At 39.4% G+C, this 16,541-nt stretch overlaps 1 protein-coding gene across 1 annotated transcript in view; it reads right to left on the reverse strand.

Annotated features, from left to right (window-relative positions):
* ZNF624 (zinc finger protein 624) overlaps window positions 1-16,541 on the reverse strand; it is a 47,085-nt gene that overhangs the window by 20,303 nt on the left and 10,241 nt on the right. Inside the window, exons 2-3 of the mRNA XM_004433035.3 lie at window positions 11,730-11,818; window positions 9,713-9,778 (exon numbers count right to left, since the gene is read on the reverse strand). Of these exons, the coding sequence (XP_004433092.3) occupies window positions 9,713-9,778; window positions 11,730-11,762 (99 nt within the window). The 5' untranslated portion in view covers window positions 11,763-11,818. The remainder of the gene's footprint in view (window positions 1-9,712; window positions 9,779-11,729; window positions 11,819-16,541) is intronic.

Raw genomic sequence — 16,541 nt, forward strand, 5'->3', positions numbered from 1 at the left:
AACAGACTGAACACTACAATCAAAATGAAGAGACTGGCAGAAGGAAGTTTTCTTAAAATGATACAAATATATGCTGTCTACAGTAGACACTTTAAATTCAAAGATACAAACAGCTTGAATATAAAAGGATGGAAAAATGTACTGTGTAAACAGTACACAAAAGAGAGAGTAGAAATATTAATATCAGACAAAATTGACAAAAATTGTTACTAGAAACAAAGAAAGATATTTTATAATGACAAACTGGTTAATGTATCACTAAGACATAACAAATTTAAACACATATTCACCTAACAAAAGAACCTCAAAATACGGGAAACAAACTTTTACAGAAGTGAAAACACAAACAGACAAACTGATCAACAGATTCAACCCAACCCTATGAAAATTCCATCTGCCTTTTTTAGCAGAAATAGAAATGTTAAAAATTATTATTAAAATATTGGTTCTACTCAGATTAAAAATTAAACAAAGCTAAATTCAGTACTCATAAACAGGATGCAGAATTTAAGGAAGAGCCAGACTGAATATTAATCTTTTGCCAGGGAATCCTTCTGTCAGAAGAATAAAAATAAACCATATGAATTATTCATCGTGTCAAAAATTACAGTATTTTCCTAAGGTTCACGATTCAAAGTCTGAAACTATGAATATATTGACCTTAAAATTTTAAAGCCTAAACTGTCATGTTAAATTTTAAGAATCATTGGTCCAGTACTAAATTTCAAAAAAAAATGTATAAGACTGAATCTCAGAACAGATATTTCTCCAAAGAAGATATACAGATAGCCAACAGACACGTGAGAAGATGTTCAAAACCACTAACTATCAGGGAGGGGGAAAAGGAGTCAAGATGGCGGCGTAGGCAGACTCTGAACTCACCTCCTCCCGTGGACACAGCCAATTTACAACTACTCGTGGAAAAATTACCCCTGAGACAGAACTGAAAACTGGATAAGAGGAACTCCTGCAACAACGGACAATCCTAACTGAGGTGGAGGAGGCAGAAACCCCCTTCTGGAGAGGAAAAACGCCGCCTGCACAAGCCGCCAGCTTCACGGCCACCGGGAGCAGCTCACAGGTACGCAGCCTCCCTGGAGGCGCGGGGCCCTGAGCCGGGAGCGCCCCCGCTGTGGGCATTTTGTGGACCCAGCACAATCGAGACCAGCGGCATAATATCTGACTTTGCCTGCTACTAAAGCATTGGGGAGCACCCCCAGAAAACCCGGTTCACAAAGAAACTAAAGCTGGCTCTTAAAGGGCCCGCGCGCAAACTCACCCGTTCCAGAAAGCATCCTAAAATCACCAGAAAGAAAGGTGCACAGTGCTTCGGTGACAAGAGACTCACCTAATAGGCCCTGAGTGCATCTCCATGAGGGGTGAGACCTCTCCAGGGACTGGGACATTGGCGGCGGCCATTGTTGTGGCCTGGTGTGAGCGTGCTGACACAGACGCCATTGGAGTTCTCCCTGAGGCCTGCTAGCCCAGGGTCTGCTCCACCCGCTAGAGCACCGATTTAATCCAGCTCAGCCAGGGCAGGTAGCCCACCCTAGAGACTGGCCCCACCCAACAACAAGCCCTCAGGCAACGTGTGGGCCTGCATAGATTGGTGACTGGATTCTCTGCAGCCTGGCAACTGAGCTGACTTGAGCGGGGCAGGGTGTGCACAAGGAGCGGGTGGAGAGTGTGGGGTGGTGGCGGAGTGTGTGGGGCTCCCGCTGTGGAGGGGCTGGGTCCGGTTGGGGAGGGCGGGCGCTCACACGGGCAGGACTGTGTTGACTGTGTGTGTGGACCTGTGGGCAACAGGGCTTGTCAGCTGCAGAAGACTTGTGCTTCTCAAAGACCCACATAGGAGGTTTGCCCCACCTTCCAAAGCCTGAAACAATTGGGTGCTCCTGTGCCTAAGGGCAGCCCCACCCAGCTGCAATCCTCAGAGAGCTGACAAGAGACCTAATAGGCTAGAGGTTTACAGCAATTGTAAGGCCCTGAGCCTAACAACCTGCCACACTGGGGGCCTACTCACTTAAAAGAAATACTGCAACACAGATGTGGTATTAGAACTTGCAGCCAACTGTGCTGGGGCTCCCCACACCTGATAAAGAGACTGAAGGGCCCACAACAACTACAAGCAGCTGAGCATTACAACAGCTGGCCAGGAGCATAACTCAGCCTCCCTGGGCGCCTATAGGGAGAGCTAACAGGCCACAATAGAAGGACACACGTAGCCCACATAGGGGCCACCCCTGGAACATTGAGAACTGAGGGAAGCACACTGGAAGCCTCCTAAGCCATCACTTACATAAGGTCACCTATCCAAGAGCAGGAGACGTAGCTGACCTACCTAATACATAGACACAAGCACAGGGAAAGAGGCAAAATGAGGAGGCAAAAGAATACATTCCAAGTAAGGGAACAGGACAAAACCCCAGAAAAGGAACTAAGTGAAACAGAAATGAGCAACCTACCCGACAGAGAGTTCAAACTGAGAGTGTTAAGGATGCTCACTGATCTGGGGAGAAGAATAGATGAACTCAGTGAGAATGTCAACAAAGAAATGGAAGATATAAAAAAGAACCAATCAGAAGTGAAGAATACAATACTGGAAATGAAAAATTCATTAGAGGGACTCAAAAGCAGAGTAGAGGATACAGAAGAACGGATCTGTGAGCTGGAAGAAAGACTAGAAGAAATTACCCAAGCTGAACAGGTAAAAGAGAAAAGAATTAAAAAGAGTGAGGACAGTCTAAGGGACCTTTGGGACAACATCAAGCGCACTAACATCCGTGTTATAGGTGTCCCGGAAGGAGAAGAGCGAGACAAGGGGGCAGAGAATCTATTTCAAGAAATAATAGATGAAAACTTCCCTAACCTAAGGAAGGAAACAGACATCCAGGTACAGGAGGCACAGAGAGCCCCAAACAAGATAAACCCAAAGAGGCCCACACCAAGACACATCATAATCAAAATGTCCAGAATTAAAGATAAAGAGAGAATCCTAAAAGCCGCAAGAGAATGTCAAGTTACATACAAAGGAAACCCCATAAGGCTATCAGCTGACTTCTCAGCAGAAACGTTACAGGCTAGAAGAGAATGGCACGATATATTTAAAGTGCTAAAAGGAAAAAACTTACAGCCAAGAATACTCTACCCAGCAAGGTTATCGTTCAAAATGGAAGGAGAGATCAAAATTTTCCCAGATAAGCAAAAATTAAAGGAGTTTGTCACCAAGAAACCAGTGTTACAAGAAATGTTAAAGGGACTGATTTAAGGGGAAAAGAGAAGACCACAAATAGGAAAAATTATCTATTTCCACGATTAGAACGTAATGGATACAAATGCACAAAAAAGAAGTTGGATATGATATCAAAAACATAAAAGGAGGGAGGAGGGTAGTTAAAGAGTACAGCTTTCAGACAGAGGTCAAACTAAAGTGACCATCAATTCTGTATAGAAGAAGTAAGGAACAGAGAAGGACTACTACAACACTGAGGAAAAAAAAAAAAAAAGTTAAAAAATGGCAGTAAGTACATACCTATCAATAGCTACTTTAAACGTCAATGGACTAAATGCTCCAATTAAAAGGCATAGGGTGGCTGACTGGATAAAACAACAAGACCCATATATATGCTGCATACAAGAGACACACTTCAGACCTAAAGACACTCACAAACTGAAAGTGAAGGGATGGAAAAAGATACTCCACGCAAATGGCAATGAAAAGAAAGCTGGGGTAGCAGTACTCATATCAGACAAAATAGACTTTAAAACAAAAACTGTAAAACAAGACAAAGAAGGGCATTACATAATGATCAAGGGAACAATCCAACAAGAGGATATAACACTTGTAAATATCTACGCACCCAATGCAGGTGCACCTAAATATATAAAGCAATTATTAACAGACATAAAAACAGAAATAGACAGTAACACAATAATAGTAGGGGACTTTAACACTCCACTTACACCAACGGATAGATCATCCAAACAGAAGATCAATAAGGAAACATTGGCCTTAAACGACACACTAGAACAGATGGACCTAGTAGATATATACAGAGCATTCCATCCAAAAACCGAAGAATACACGTTCTTTTCAAATGCACATGGAACATTCTCCAGGATAGATCACATATTAGGCCACAAAACAAGTCTCCATAAATTTAAGAAGATTGAAATAATACCAACCATCTTTTCTGACCACAACGGTATGAAACTAGAAATCAACTATAGGAAGAAAATCAGAAAAGCCACAAATACATGGAGATTAAACAAAATGCTACTGAACAACGATTGGGTTAACGAAGAAATCAAAGAAGAAATCAAAAATACCTGGAGACAAATGAAAATGAAAATACGACATGCCAGAATTTATGGGATACAGCAAAAGCGGTTCTAAGAGGGAAGTTTATAGCAATACAGGCCTATCTCAACAAACAAGAAAAATCTCAAATAAACAATCTAACAATGCACCTAAAGGAACTGGAAAAAGAAGAACAAACAAAGCCCAAAATCAGTAGAAGAAGGGAAATAATAAAAATCAGAGCAGAAATAAATGAAATAGAGACCAAAAACAATAGAAAAATTAATAAAACCAAGAGCTGGTTCTTTGAAAAGATAAACAAAATTGACAAACCTTTAGCTAGACTCACCAAGAAAAAAAGAGAGAAGGCACAAATAAGTAAAATCAGAAATGAAAGAGGAGAGGTTACAACAGACACCTCAGAAATACAAAAGATTATAAGAGAATACTATGAAAAACTATATGCCAACCAATTCGACAATCTGGAAGAAATGGATAAATTCTTAGAATCATACAATCTTCCAAAACTGGATCAAGAAGAAGTAGAGAATTTGAATAGACCAATCACCAGTAAGGAGATCGAAACAGTAATCAAAAACCTCCCCAAAAATAAAAGTCCAGGACCAGACGGCTTCCCTGGTGAATTCTACCAAACATTCAAAGAAGACTTAATACCTATCCTTCTCAAACTCTTCCAAAAATTGAGGAGGGGGAAGCTCCTAACTCATTCTACGAAGCTGACATTACCCTGATACCAAAACCAGACAAGGACAACACAAAAAAGAAAATTACAGGCCAATATCACTGATGAACATCGATGCGAAAATCCTCAACAAAATACTAGCAAATCGCATACAACAATACGTTAAAAAGATTATACACCATGATCAAGTGGGATTTATTCCAGGTATGCAGGGATGGTTTAACATTCGCAAATCAATCAACGTAATATACCACATTAATAAAATGAAGAATAAAAATCACATGATCATCTCAATAGATGCAGAGAAAGCATTTGACAAGATACAGCATCCATTTATGATAAAAACTCTGAATAAAATGGGTATAGAAGGAAAGTACCTCAACATAATAAAGACCATATATGACAAACCCACAGCTAATATCATCCTCAATGGTGAAAAACTGAAAGCTATCCCTCTAAGAACAGAAACCAGACAAGGATGCCCACTGTCACCACTCCTATTTAACATAGTACTGGAAGTCCTAGCCAGAGCAATCAGGCAAGAGAAAGAAATAAAAGGGATCCAAATTGGAAAGGAAGAAGTGAAACTGTCACTATTTGCAGATGACATGATTTTATATATAGAAAACCCTAAAGAATCCACCAGAAAACTTTTAGAAGTAATAAACGAGTATGGTAAAGTTGCAGGATACAAAATCAACATACAAAAATCAGTTGCATTTCTGTACACTAACAACGAAGTAGCAGAAAGAGAAATTAAGAATACCATCCCATTTACAATTGCAACAAAAAGAATAAAATACCTAGGAATAAACTTAACCAAAGAGGTGAAAGATCTGTACACCGAAAACTATAAAACATTGCTGAAAGAAATTGAAGAAGACAGAAAGAAATGGAAAAATATTCCGTGCTCTTGGATTGGAAGAATTAACATAGTTAAGATGTCCATACTTCCTAAAGCCATCTATAGATTCAATGCAATCCCTATCAAAGTTCCAACAACATTTTTCACAGAAATAGAACAAAGAATCCTAAAATTTATATGGAACAACAAAAGACCCCGAATAGCTAAAGGAATCCTGAGAAAAAAGAACAAAGCTGGAGGTATCACACTCCCTGATTTCAAAATATACTACAAAGCTATAGTAACCAAAACAGCATGGTACTGGCACAAAAACAGACCCACAGATCAATGGAATAGAATCGAAAGCCCAGAAATAAACCCACACATCTATGGACAGCTAATCTTCGACAAAGGAGCCAAGAACATACAATGGGGAAAAGAAAGTCTCTTCAACAAATGGTGTTGGGAAAACTGGATAGCCATATGCAAAAAAATGAAAGTAGACCCTTACCTTACACCATACACAAAAATTAACTCCAAATGGATTAAAGACTTGAATGTAAGACCTGAAACTGTGAAACTTCTAGAAGAAAACATAGGCAGTACGCTCTTCCACATCAGTCTTAGCAACATCTTTTCAAACACCACATCTGACCGGGCAAGAGAAATAATAGAAAAAATAAACAAATGGGACTACATCAAACTAAAAAGCTTCTGCACAGCAAAGGAAACCATCAACAAAACGAAAAGACAACCTAACAATTGGGAGAAGATATTTGCAAACCACACATCTGATAAGGGCTTAATCTCCAAAATATATAAAGAACTCATGCATCTCAACAACAAAAAAACTACCAACCCAATTAAAAAATGGGCAAAAGACCTGAACAGACATTTCTCCAAAGAAGATATACAGATGGCCAACAGACACATGAAAAGATGTTCAAAATCACTAACTATCAGGGAAATACAAATCAAAACTACAATGAGATATCACCTCACGCCCGTCACAATGGCTATAATTAACAAGACAGGAAACAACATGTGTTGGAGAGGATGTGGAGAGAAGGGAACTCTCATACACTGCTGGTGGGAGTGCAAACTGGTGCAGCCACTATGGAAAACAGTATGGAGATTCCTCAAAAAATCAACGATAGAACTACCATATGATCCAGCTATTCCACTGTTGGGTATTTATCCAAAGAACTTGAAAACACCAATTTGCAAAGGTACATGCACCCCTGTGTTCATTGCAGCCTTATTCACGATAGCCAAGACTTGGAAGCAGCCTAAGTGCCCATCAAGGGACGAATGGATAAAGAAGCTGTGGTATATATACACAATGGAATACTACTCAGCCATAAGAAACGACTTAAATCCAGCCATTTGTGCCAACATGGATGGACATTGAGGGTATAATGCAAAGTGAAATAAGTCAGAGGGAGAAGGTCAAATACCGTATGATTTCCTTCATTAAGCAGTAGATAATAACAACAATAAACAAACACATAGGGACAGAGATTGGATTGGTGGTTACCAGAGGGGAAGGGGGGAGGGAGGAGGGTGAAAGGGATAATTCGGTACATGTGTGTGGTGATGGGTTGTAATGAGTATTTTGGTGGTGAACATGATGTAGTCCATGCAGAAATAGAAGTACAATGATGTACACCTGAAATTTTTACAATGTTATAAACCAATGTTACTGCAATAAACAAAAAATTAAAAAAAAAAAAAAAAAAAAAACCACTAACTATCAGGGAAATGCAAATCAAAACTACAATGAGATATCACCTCACGCCAGTCAGAATGGCTGTAATTAACAAGACAGGAAACAACATGTGTTGGAGAGGACGTGGAGAGAAGGGAACTCTCATACACTGCTGGTGGGAGTGCAAACTGGTGCAGCCACTATGGAAAACAGTATGGAGACTCCTCAAAAAATCAAGGATAGAACTACCATATGATCCAGCTATTCCACTGCTGGGTATTTATCCAAAGAACTTGAAAACACCAATTTGTAAAGGTACATGCACCCCTGTGTTCATTGCAGCGTTATTCACAATGGCCAAGACTTGGAAGCAACCTAAGTGCCCATCAAGGGATGAATGAATAAAGAAGATGTGGTATATATACACAATGGAATACTACTCAGCCATAAGAAACGATGAAATCCAGCCATTTGTGACAACATGGATGGACATTGAGGGTATAATGCAAAGTGAAATAAGTCAGAGGGAGAAGGTCAAATACTGTATGATTTCCTTCATTAAGTAGTAGATAATAACAACAATAAACAAACACATAGGGACAGAGATTGGATTGGTGGTTACCACAGGGGAAGGGGGGAGGGAGGAGGGAGAAAGGGATAATTCAGCACATGTGTGTGGTGATGGGTTGTAATTAGTATTTTGGTGGTGAACATGATGTAATCTATGCAGAAATAGAAGTATAATGATGTACACCTAAAATTTTTACAATGTTATAAACCAATGTTACTGCAATAAACAAAAAATTAAACTGGCAAAAAAAAAAAAAAAAAGACTGAATCTCAGAATGCATTTTCTCATAAAAACAAAAAACCCCCATCAGTTTTATATAAAACATTTTTGGAATGAAACTAATCTTCAAAGTATAATTTTCAAAAATGTAAAAACATAATTATAAAAAAATAAGAGATAGGGGTTGAATTTCTCCTATACAATAAATTTTTGGGGGGAGCTGGCCTGGTGGCGCAAGCAGTTAAGTGCACGCGCTCTGCTGCAGTGGCCCGGGGTTTGCCGGTTCGGATCTCGGGCGCGCACTGACGCACCGCTTGTTAAGCCATGCTGTGGTGGCGTCCCATATAAAGTAGAGGAAGATGGGCACAGACGTTAGCCCAAGGCCAGTCTTCCTTAGCAAAAAAAAGAGGAGGATTGGCATCGGATGTTAGCTCAGGGCTGGTCTTCTTCACAAACACACAAGAAAAATTTTTTTAAAAAACATAAATCTCCTAAAAATATAATCGATACATATCAAAGATTTATGTAAGTGATTAACGAGAGATTAGCATCTTGACAAAGCTGGTTCAAGGGAGATAAAAGAAACATATATAGATAGTGGAAAAAAGAATGCAGCAATAAGATTGCAAAATTAGAGAGAAATCTGGTAAATGTCCTACAGGACAATAAAACCATAACTTTTGGGATTATCTTTTCTCCCAGGAAGAAATAATTTGCAACTTTTCCATCTTCTCTACAAGTTAACATCTAGCTTAAAGGGTCTGAATATTAATCCATAGTAAATAGTAAGTCAGACAACGTAACCTTCCCTGCTACGTCACGTGGCCCTTAGGCTGGTTAGACAATGGTCTAACACGACACTTAAAGTGCAGACATTTACCATTTGCCTTATTTCTAAGTTTTGGATAATTTTTCTTAACACAATTCATACATTTCTGATTTTGATTTTTTCTGGAAAAATCAGGTGGATTGTGTACTCACAAATAAGAAAGTAAGCTTAATAAGTGTAAGGAAATGAAAAAATTTAAAGCAATTTAAACTCATCTTAAGAATATTTCCACCAATGTTCACGTATTTTTGATATTTTTCATGGTATTGGGTCTTACATCGTGAAGCAAGAATCAGACTGTGTGACACAGGATACTTTATTATTAGCAATTATGGTGTGACCATCTGCCAAATTAGGGCTGCCACAACTGAGAGAAATGACATCTGTCAAACTGATGTCACCATACCTGGGGTTACAACACCTATTAAGCAAGATAGTATTCACTGTGAAGCTGCAATGAACTGGGAACATTAAGAACTAGGAGCAGTAAAAGAGGCGCTTTCGCTTTATTCCCCTTACATAAAATGCTAAGTATTACCTTTACCAGTTCTGGTTCTTCTGCCTGAAGGCGAAGATCTTCATCCGGCTGGGAAACTTCAGGACTCTGAGGGGATACAGGACAAGATCACAGTGATGGGCTGCCTATGACCTACAGCAGAGCCTCAACAGGGACACCACCCACTGTGGGCGTGGTGTATATGGGACGACCTCTTTTACTGTTTTATCTAGGGATGAAATTAAGGTCCCACAGTAACATCCAGTCATAATCTTCTTTCACCTGTGTGAGACAATAACACACACAAGCCTGAGCAAGATATAACTGCATAGTTTTTAAAAGAGGCTTTTAACAAGGAACCTATCAAAACAAAAATAAACTTATAATAAGGGACCTTCAGATGGTACATAATTCTCCTTTTTCATATGGGGATGAAATCTATTTCTCAGAAATTATCTGTCTTGCTCAAGAATAATATTTAAAACCTACTAACATCATCTGTTTTCTACAGTTGAAAAATCATTAGTGTTTGGGGTGGAGGGACATTTCTCAGTAGCCATTCAGGAAATATTTCAGGGACCTCTCATAACACTGTTTTCTTCCAAACCTTAGAAGCTGTATCTCCACGAGGGCCTGATTCTATAAATGAAATGAAATTTTACTATATCTCCTAGCAGTACTTATCAATTTTAGATTTTGTGCCATTTTTAAAAATTATAGGTAATAAAACTATTTACTTAAATTTCATTGAGAAAAATGTTATCTTAGCTCTCCTCTCCCAAGTTTTTCCTTAAAAAAATACAAAAGTTCAGCTTCCAGAAAATTAACAATGATGTGAAGAATGGGTTTGATCAGGCCAATACTAGACAAATACTTTGGGTCTACTGATCAAATGCAACATTTTGGTCTTTATTTATCTTTTCAAGGGTATGTTTTAAGGACGTTTACATGTTCTTTATTCTGGCTACAAAGAATAAAAGATCACTACTACAGGTTTTTATGGATCATTACTATAAAAAATTATATTTGTTGGTATTACCTTTCTTCTGAATCTCTTATTTCAAAAAGTCACTGCTAAAACACAGCTTTTATCACATTAATACCCATCTCAAATATACCCAAACAGACACACACATACATATAAACACTTTAATGTCTTCAGGGGAACATTAAAAGATTCAACTTAAATATCTCATTTCCAGTCCTATCTTTCATAAATTTCCATCTTGAATCACTAGCTCACCCACTGTTCTCTGCCTCAGAGCCTTGCCCATAACTCCCTTCTCACCTGAAGAACCCTCATAAATACTTAATGACAATTTAAATCCCACTTGCTAATTGGGTACCAGCTTACATCTAACTATCCTCATGAGCTTTCCGTTACCAATTTAGCCCATACTAATGTCCCATTTCTTTCCTTACATAGCACTCATCATCCTTATCATACTGCTCAGCAACTACCATTCACCTAAATAAATCATGTAACTATTTCTTTGTATGCCTTACCTCAACGAGACTGTAAGCTCCCTACAGCCAAGCACTGTGTCTTAAACATCTTCTTTCTCTCCATGTCATCTATTAAGCTTGATCACTTCTTAATGGGTAGAAAAGAGGAGATCACTGAGAGTGGGTACAAGGGGAATGGTCCCTATGAATTAAGGGTGTGTGTGTGTGTACGTATATTTTTTCCCAAAATTTCCTAAACAAAATTTTCCAATTGGAAAATATTCCATTCTACTATCCCATAAATAACTGATATCCTGGGAACAATACAAATTTAACATGGTAAGTAAATTTCCCAGACTGCTTATCATATCTAAAGATAGCCCAGACACTTTTTGAAAGATCATGTGTCTTGATATTTGGTTCAATATGTATAGTGAATCTTCCTATAGATTACAAACTTTATGATGATAAACCCAATTTTCATGGATCAAACAATTGGATTCAGTTACCAGAAGGGGTGTGGGTGAGATAGAGAAGTCACAAGACTTCAGGAAAAGTAAACATGCTCTCAACCCAAGACAAGAGGTCAGAACCAGAGGAAACCCCAACTTACCAGAGGTCCAATTGAAAAAACCACAGCAGCCATAATCTCTTCCCCTGGGTTCCCCTCTCTGGAGAGAGTGGAGATCTACAGAGACATATCTGAGAAAGAGAAATAAGCCATGACAACCAATCCTGCCTTGGAAATCTCAGACTCACCAAGCTGGAATCCTGACACTACAAGTGAGCATGATCTCCCTAAAGAACACAAGATTAACCTCCAAGATCAGTGAGGGACAAGGATTCTTACTCCTGAAGATCCTGAGATTTTAATACCATTAAATGTAGTCACAGCTAGCAGGCCAGACATTGTACAAGGAGCTTTTAAAATATTTCCTATTTGATCTTCACATCAACTCAATGGGAATTATATCCCCATTCTATAGCTGAGGAATTTGAGGCTTAGAAAAATTAAACTGTTTGCCCAAGGCCATACATGACTCCAAATCAGTCTAATTCCAATGCCCACACCTTTTCCACTAAATCAACTTGCTATGTGACGTGGGAGAAAATAATTCAATCTTTCTTTGCCACAATCACTACTCATCGAACAATGAAATATTCTAAGACTCTCTTTTTCCCGTCTTTCCTGTGAGGAGTCAATTTATAAAACGTTCAGAGACCTCAGCTTCATGTAAAGAGAACACAACTTCCAAACTTCACAGATATTAGAAACCTTGACATGCCTCCCTCAATCTCATATTCAAATAGATCTTTTTCTATCCTTGCTATATCAGGCAAACTCAAACAAAAAGGAAGTAGGGATAACAATGATAATATGAGAGAAAGCAGAATTCAACGAACGCACAAAGCACGAAGCAGTAGTCCTTTTACAAAGAAAAAAGTTATATGCCTAATAGAGGTTTTATACTGTGGAGAAACAGGGTGGCAGAGAACTTGTTCAGGTACCCCTGGGCACTGATTCTGCTTTTCTACCTTTGGTGAAGGATATGGCCTTGACGATGCTGAGCTTGGTTCAAAAACAAAAAGAGCCTGATGTTTGTCAACATTCTCTTAACAAGCGCATAGTTGCAGAATGATAATGCAAAACATATAAAAGGGCAGCGGCACAGTAAGAACTGAGCTTTCCAGATCTTGTGAAATTCTATCTTTTAATGACAGTTTCCCATGCAGTTTGACACTCTCACCACCCAGTACGGCCTTTGGGGCCCCAAAGAATCTATGCTGAATTATGCCAAATCCGTGTCTGCCTTATATGGACAATTTGCCTTCATTAAGAATCCACATCCAAGAGCTTTTATTCAAAAGTGTAGTCTGCAGTTCAGCAGCATCAACATCACTGAGAGCTTGTGAGAAATACAAAATCTCAAGCCTAACTCTAGAACCTACCGAATGAGAATCAACCTTTTAATAAGATGCCTAATTGATTCATATGCACACATTAAAGTTTAAGACACACTGATCTAAAATAGATCATGCGAAGAAACTGGACAACCCAGAAGAAATGGATAAATTCCTAGAAACAGACAACCTAACAAGACTGAATTATGAAAAAATAGAAAATCTAACAGACCAATTACTAGTAAGGAGATTGAATCAGTAATCAAAAATCTCCAAACAGAGGCCAATCCAGTGGCCTAGTGGTTAAGTTTGGCATGCTCCGCTTTGGCAGCCAGGGTTCAGTTCCCAGGTGCGGATCTACACCACTCGTTGGCAGCCATGTTGTGGCTGCGGCCCATGTACAAAATAGAGGAAGACTGGCACAGATGCTCAGGGTGAATCTTCCTCAGCAAATAAAATAAAATAAAATAAAATAAAATAAAATAAAATATCCAAACAAACAAAAGTCCAGGACCCAGATGGCTGCACTGGTGAATTCTACCAAACGTATATAGAAGAATGAATACCAATCCTTCTTAAACTCTTCCAAAAAACTGAAGAGGAGGGGACGCTTCCTAACTCATTTTATGAGGCCAACATCACCCTGATACTAAAATCAGACAAGAACACAAAAAAAGAAAATTACAAGCCAATATCGCTGATGAACACAGATGCAAAAATTCTCAACAAAATATTAGCAAATTGAATATAATAATACATTAAAAAGATTATACCCCACGATCAAGTGGAACTTATTCCAGGGATACAGGGATGGTTCGACATCTGCAAATCAATCATCATGATACACCACATTAACAAAATGAAGAATAAAAACCACCTCATCGTCTCAACAAATGCAGAGAAAGCATTCAACAAGATTCAGTATCCATTTATGATAAAAACTCTAAACAAAATGCGTACAGAAGGAAAGTATCTCAACATAATAAAGGCCAAATATGACAAACCCACAGCCAACATCATACTCAACAGTGAAAAATTGAAAGCTATCCCTTTAAGAAAGGGAACAAGACAAGGACTCCCACTGTCACCACTCTTATTGAACATAGTATTGGAAGTCCTAATCAGAGTAATTAGGCAATAAAATGAAATAAAAAGGATCCAAATCGGAAAAGAAGAAGTAAAACTATTTGCAGTTGACTTGATTTTATATATAGAAAACTGTAAAGAATCCACCAAAAAACTATTGGAAATAATAAATGAATATAGTAAAATTGCAGGGTACAAAATCAACATACAAAAATCAGTTGTCTTTCTATATACTAATAACAAACTAGCAGACAGAGAAATCACGATAACAACCCTATTTACAATTGCAACAAAAAGAATAGAATAGAGCATCATGGCAGAGCGAGACATCCAGTGACCAACAAAGGACTCCCTGCACAGCACATCAGAACGTCTGAGTGATCCATGCATCTACACATCTCAAGGTGGGTAGACTGGACCTCCTGGAGGCAGTGGAACTAGGGGAGCAGACCCTTCCCTCTCCCCCAGTTGGAAGTGATCCAAAATGCAGATCCTCAAACTGCTGTGCACACCAGTGACCAAGGCTACAAGGGCAAACACAGCACTCGTGGCTTGGTCCCTGCTCCCCACCCCCAGCAGTGGCAGGTGGCGCACACATCCTGAGGCTCTGGGACACAGCAGAGCTGGTGACCCAGCCCTCTCTCCTTCCCCTGGCAGTGGCATCTGTCTTTTCAGCAGTGAGGACTACATCCAAGGTGTAAATTTCCCTGGCAGCAACAGGGTGTCCTGATCTCAGGTCTCAAAAAGTATATCGGCAGGTGCCAGTGATGAGAGACTGCAGGGTCAGCAACAACACTTGTGGCTAAGCCCCTATTCCTCCCCCCGCAGTGGCAGGTGGCACTTGAGACCTGAGGCTTCAGGAACCAAAGCAGAACCTGACACTCAGCCCCCAGTGGTGGTAGCCCCGACACTGGCTCTACTTGCAGCAGGGGCTGCATACAAGAACCCAGGCCCCCGAAAGCAACAGCGACACCTATGAACCCAGCACCCCTGGCAGCAGTACTGCCAACACCTTCACATAACTCAGAAATAGCAGCATACATGGTGCACAGAGCAGCAGCACCTGGGACCGCGGAGAGCAAGTGAGAGAATACAAGACACAGGAGACCCCAGAAGCAGCAGAAGTGCTCACAGCCTGGTGACCCTGGTAGCAACACCTGAGACTGCAGTGATATCAGAAGTAGCAAGCCACCAGCAACCTTAGAGGTACAAGCAGCACAAGGAGGGCATAGATGACGCCTCTGGCAGAGGTAGTGGAGGGCGGAAAGTGCAGGCTCTCAACTACAACCAGAAGCAGCTCAGAACCAAAGTAACAAAAGCTGTACCCAAATAAGAAAAGTGGTTACTACCACTGCATCAGCAGAGGATCAGTTCATCAAACACCATGAAGAACTACAGTAACACAACAGAAGGAGAACAGAAGGACAAAACAGAAGGAGAATGACAGTTCTCTAGAAACCAAACTTGAAGTCACAGACGATTACAATATGACTGACAGAGAATCCAAAATAGCTGTCATAAAGAAACTCAAGGAGTTACAAGAAAACTCAGAAAGACAGTTCATTGAGCTCAGGAATAAAATTAATGAACAGAAGTACCTCTTGTATTTCAGCAAAAAGATTGAAGCTCTAAAAAAACAAAAGAAAAGAAAACAAACCAAACAAAAATTCTGGATATGAAAAACACAATTAATGAGATAAAAAATAATGTAGAAAGCATAAAAAATAGAGCAGACCTAATGAAGGAGAGAATCAGTGAGCTCGAAGATAGAAACCTAGAAATGATCAAGGTGGAGGAGGAGAGAGAACTTAGATTTTTTAAAAATGAAAACATGCTTTCACAAATATATGATTCAATTAGGAAAAGTAACATAAGGATTATAAGTATCCCAGAAGGAGAAGGGAGGGAGAAAGGAGCAGAGAGCTTATCCAAAGGAATAATACCTGAGAACTTCCCAAACCTGGGGAAGTAACTGGACATGCAAGCGCCTGAAGCTAAAAGAACTTCTAATTACATCAATGCAAAAAGACTTTCTCCAAAGCATATAATATTAAAACTTCCAAAAGTCAATGACAAAGAAAAAATATTAAGGGAAGCAAGAGAGAAGAAAATAATCTACAAAGGAACCCCCTTCAGGCTTTCAGCAGATTTCTCAGGAGAGACCTTACAGGCTAGGAAAGAGTGAAATGATATATTCAAAACACTGAAAGACAAACACTACCAGCCAAGAATACTCTATCCAGTGAAATTATCCTTCAGATTTGACAGAGAAATAAAAACTTTCCCAGACAAACAAAAGCTGAGGGAGTTCATCGCCACTAGACCTGCCTTACAAGAAATGATGAAGGGAACCCTCCTACCTGAAACAAAAAGGCAAAGGTTTACAAAGCTTTGAGCAAGGAGATAAACAGATAGACAAAATCAGAAAATTGCAGCT

This window comes from Ceratotherium simum, chromosome 16 (assembly GCF_057802395.1).
Source record: "Ceratotherium simum simum isolate JZ-2026a chromosome 16, ASM5780239v1, whole genome shotgun sequence".
Classification (NCBI taxonomy): Eukaryota; Metazoa; Chordata; class Mammalia; order Perissodactyla; family Rhinocerotidae; genus Ceratotherium; species Ceratotherium simum.